General features: G+C 37.8%; 1 protein-coding gene across 1 annotated transcript; it reads right to left on the reverse strand.

The window, feature by feature from the left end:
* Positions 1-2,099: 2,099 nt before the first annotated feature.
* LOC108553499 (uncharacterized) lies at positions 2,100-3,224 on the reverse strand. The gene has a single exon (XM_017908413.1). It carries the CDS (start codon positions 3,222-3,224, stop codon positions 2,100-2,102), a length of 1,125 nt encoding a protein of 374 aa, XP_017763902.1.
* Between the last annotated feature and the right edge of the window lie 1,189 nt (positions 3,225-4,413).

Below are 4,413 nucleotides of genomic sequence, written 5' to 3' on the forward strand. Positions count from 1 at the left end.
ATATAATAAAAATAATATGTGATATAAAAAATAAAATATTTTTCGTCGAATATTCTGTGTTAAAAGAATTTCGGTGTCAGTTTGATTCTCTATTAATTTGTCTATTCCACTTCATCGAAAATTAGAAAAATGTTCTGATAATTACCACGAATATTCGTCGATTAAAATTCCTCTGGCTCCCGGCAGGATCAATTGTTTCCAGTAGATTTATTCTCGATACATCACGTTCAACTGTTCGAGAAAGTTCCGAATTAATTTCACTTTATCGTCGTACGCTGGATTTAATTTCGAACTCACGTAGCTCTTGCTTTCGCCTTGGGAACGTTTGTCTAGGATCGTTCTTTGGAGATTGGCCGTTCTGTTCAGAAATTGGTTCTTTCTTGCTCGTGTCTAGGGTGGGCGGGGCGAGGGTTGCGGAGGAAACTGCGGTGTTTTGCGGAGATTAAGTATAATTTCTCTCGAAGAACAATCTTTTTATGAGATTAATGAAATGTTAGATAATTTTTTTGAGAAAAATATCTCGTTTCTCTATCGATTGAAAATAATTAAAATCTCTTTTCAATAGTTTATTTTATGATCGAGCTATTCGCGAAGTAATTGGGCAAATGAGCATACAATATTATATGCAATTGATTGTACATAAAAAACCAAGTCAAAAATGTAGAATAACATTTTTCCATACGAGGCTCCGTTTTTGAGAAAATTGGCTTTAAATATCTGTGCGAAGGGTGTGCTCTTAGTTGTGGTTTTAGTCGACAGATGTCGCTGCGGATTAATTTTTCTGTTCACGTTTGCTATCTTAAATATTCTCGATGAAATATATGGCTTTGCAATAGTCTTACTATTTTATTTTCATCGAAATGAACAGTCAGCATCCATTTTTATATATGTATAGTGAGTGCAACCCCACAAATATTTCAAGTCAATTTTCTCCAAAATGGCGTCTCGTAGGAAAAAATTTTATTTTACATTTTCGACTCATTTTTTCATGTAGAATCGTTTCTATCTCGAATTCAACTCTGTATATAAGAAAATCCGGAATATATCGATCGTTATATTAGAATTACGTTCCTCGACTTATTCTATCGGAGGTTAGGTTTTCAGATTGCGTTCGAAAGATATGAATTTCCTCGAAACCTCAACATCTATCGAGTTTGCACAGGGAGTGTCGAAACTGTGTAAACTTCAGCCGCTATCCGAATTTTCGCCTATTGATTTTACAATCTCCGAAGCCCAGAATTATGGCATTGGATTCCAACGTCGGAAATGAGAAAGCCATAGCTGCACTGTGCGAAAGCGATAAGGAAATAGCGATTCGGTTCTTTATCGGGCCACCTTCCGTTCCCTGTAAACCTCATTTGCATAAAGGCAAGGAATTTTGGATTCTCTCCCTTTCGATACACAATCCAATCTTTCACACATCTTGTTTCAGTTTCACTTTAACTCTTCTAGCATCTATCCACGAGGTGGAAAATACCGGGTTAAACTAATTATTGGAATTTAATTTTAAGTGACAATTACAAAGGCAAAAAGAAGAATTAAAGATTTTCTGACATTTCTAGATGACTATGTACTATATTATCATTTTTCTTGTTACCAAGGGTTATTATCTGTTAAGATAAATAAATAAATAAATAAATAAAATAGATAAATAAATTTCGAAATTAACGATTAAGATATTCGAATTTTTGCTTAGATAATTACAAAGTGCAAAAATTAAAATTTGGTTTCGAATTAAGGAATTAAAAGTTTCTTGGTTTTTCGAAATTATCGATTAAGGTATTCGAATTTTTGCTGAAAATTATATTAGGAATGTATATATACAAAGCCTCGAGGAAAAATGTGAAGGGTGTTTCATATCTAAGAGTATAGCGAATGGCACGCAATGATATATCGTCGACAGCACTAAAAGGGTTAAGCAAACGTGTCATTCGATATCACACGTTGACTTCGAGTAACTCGATCTCAAGTTGGTGTCCTCTAGTGTAAATTGGTTTTGAGTTAATTTCCAATCTACTCGAAGCGCGTATTCAATATGGCGTCCCAGGAGTTAGCACTGGCTAGGGTCATCTTCTAATCGGCATTCATGAGTCACAAATTTAAACAAGCTTCACAATGAAGAGTACCGCATCTTTGCCAAAATCAAAATCAAAATCAACATCGAAATTGAAATCAAAATTGAAATCAAAATTGAAATCAAAATTGAAATCAAAATCGAAATCAAAATCGAAATCAAAATCGAAATTGAAATCAAAATTGAAATCGAAGTCCAAGTCCAAGTTAAAATCGAAGTCCAAGTCCAAGTCGAAATTGAAGTCCAAGTTCAAGTCTAAGTCTAAGTAGAAGTCGAAATTGAAGTCCAAGTCCAAGTCGAAATTGAAGTCTAAAACCAAGTCCAAGTCGAAGTCCAAGTCTAATTGTAAGTCGAAATTGAAGTCCAAGTCTAAGTCCAAGTAGAAATTGAAGTCCAAGTCCAAGTCCAAGTCGAAATTGAAGTCTAAGACTAAGTCCAAGTCGAAATTGAAGTCCAAGTCCAAGTCCAAGTAGAAATTGAAGTCCAAGTCCAAGTCGAAATTGAAGTCTAAGACTAAGTCCAAATTGAAATTGAAGTCCAAGTCTAAGTCCAAGTAGAAATTGAAGTCCAAGTCTAAGTCCAAGTAGAAATTGAAGTCCAAGTCCAAGTTCAAGTCGAAATTGAAGTCTAAGACTAAGTCCAAGTCGAAATTGAAGTCCAAGTCTATGTCCAAGTAGAAATTGAAGTCCATGTCCAAGTCCAAGTCGAAATTGAAGTCTAAGACTAAGTCCAAGTCGAAATTGAAGTCCAAGTCGAAGTCCAAGTCTAATTGTAAGTCGAAATTGAAGTCCAAGTCCAAGTCCAAGTCGAAATTGAAGTCTAAGACTAAGTCCAAGTCGAAATTGAAGTCTAAGTCCAAGTCCAAGTCGAAATTGAAGTCTAAGACTAAGTCCAAGTCGAAATTGAAGTCCAAGTCGAAGTCCAAGTCTAATTGTAAGTCGAAATTGAAGTCCAAGTCCAAGTCCAAGTCTAATTGTAAGTCGAAATTGAAGTCCAAGTCCAAGTCCAAGTCTAATTGTAAGTCGAAATTGAAGTCCAAGTCAAAGTCAATGTCGAAATCGTATCTTTCTTTAAAAAATTTGCAATATCGTACCACGGAGAGTCCGAAGCTTTTCGAAGAATTTCGTGTGCAATTCCGCGCGTGGATCATTCGGCTGGATATAATTAATTACCACGAACTGGACTCGCTTGGATGCATGGGCCCACGCAAAGCGGCGACAGCCGAGAGTGTGATCACAGACGGAAACACGTTATTCATTATCTCCGTGATCGCGAAAATGCAAAATTCATGGTGCCGACTTAAAGCCTTGGGCGCCGCGGCGCGCCGGCAGTATGGCGGCGAGAAAGCTTGATTAGGGGCTAATGAAACTTCGAATATCTTGGCAAGTCTATCCAATCCCGGGGCTGCTTCACCGCTGGGAGTTACAGCATAATTATGTCGTTGATAAAGCAGTTCTCTGCCCTCCCTCTGCAACCCTCTCGCCTCTTTCTTGCTGCAGCCGCGATACTACGTCGTCATGGCCCGAGCCAGCGTTTATTAAGCCTCGTTCGTCGATTACGCACCGTCGTCGCTTCATTTTACGCCGCGTGATGACGATGATGAATACACGCGTGCCTCCTATATGTAACGTGTTCTGGAAATTCCAGCCGGGTTGCCTTGAATAATGACACGTGGTACCCGGGGCTGGGACTACGTCACTGGCGGCGGTCGAAATTTCCTCGAGGGGCGGTTAAGGGGTGAAATATTTAGTTAGGGTGTCAATAAACAACGCCGAATTTTGGGATTTTAGATTCGTGGTTAAAAACTGAGTAAAAAATGTAGAATACATTTTTTTCGTACGAGCACTCGTTTCGGAGAAAATTAATTTTGAAAATTTGTGCGCGAGGCGCGCGTTTAATTATTGTTCGACTTAATTTAATTAATTAATATTATTTAAAATAATTTAATTAATAAATTTCGCTGTAAACTGATATTTTTACTCGTATTTGTGATCATAGTTATTTTCGACCACGCGAATCGCATTGTATGGGTCTTATTACCCCCACTCCACCTCCTAACTACGCACAACGCGATTATACACAGCAAACGCAACCCCGCGAACATTTGAAATGAATTTTCTCCGGAACGAAGCTACGTACGAAAAAATTTTATCCCAGCTTTTCGATTCATTTTTTAATGCAGAATCGTTTACACTTGGTAAAATTAGCCTGGTCCGCTTTGTTCTCGTTATATCGCTGAATTTCGAGCAACGAACCGCGCATTCGTCCAACCTTCCACGTCAGATGAAATAAAGCGTGGCTCGGTTAGGCGAAATTCCCTTAATTAAGCATTCCTTTCA

The sequence above is a fragment of the Eufriesea mexicana genome, unplaced genomic scaffold (genome assembly GCF_001483705.2).
Source record: "Eufriesea mexicana isolate 0111107269 unplaced genomic scaffold, ASM148370v2 scaffold10662, whole genome shotgun sequence".
Classification (NCBI taxonomy): Eukaryota; Metazoa; Arthropoda; class Insecta; order Hymenoptera; family Apidae; genus Eufriesea; species Eufriesea mexicana.

Coding starts and splice junctions, on each gene's coding strand:
- LOC108553499 (XM_017908413.1), bottom strand. CDS start 3,224: ATGATCCACGCGCGGAATTGCACACGAAATTCTTCGAAAAGCTTCGGA.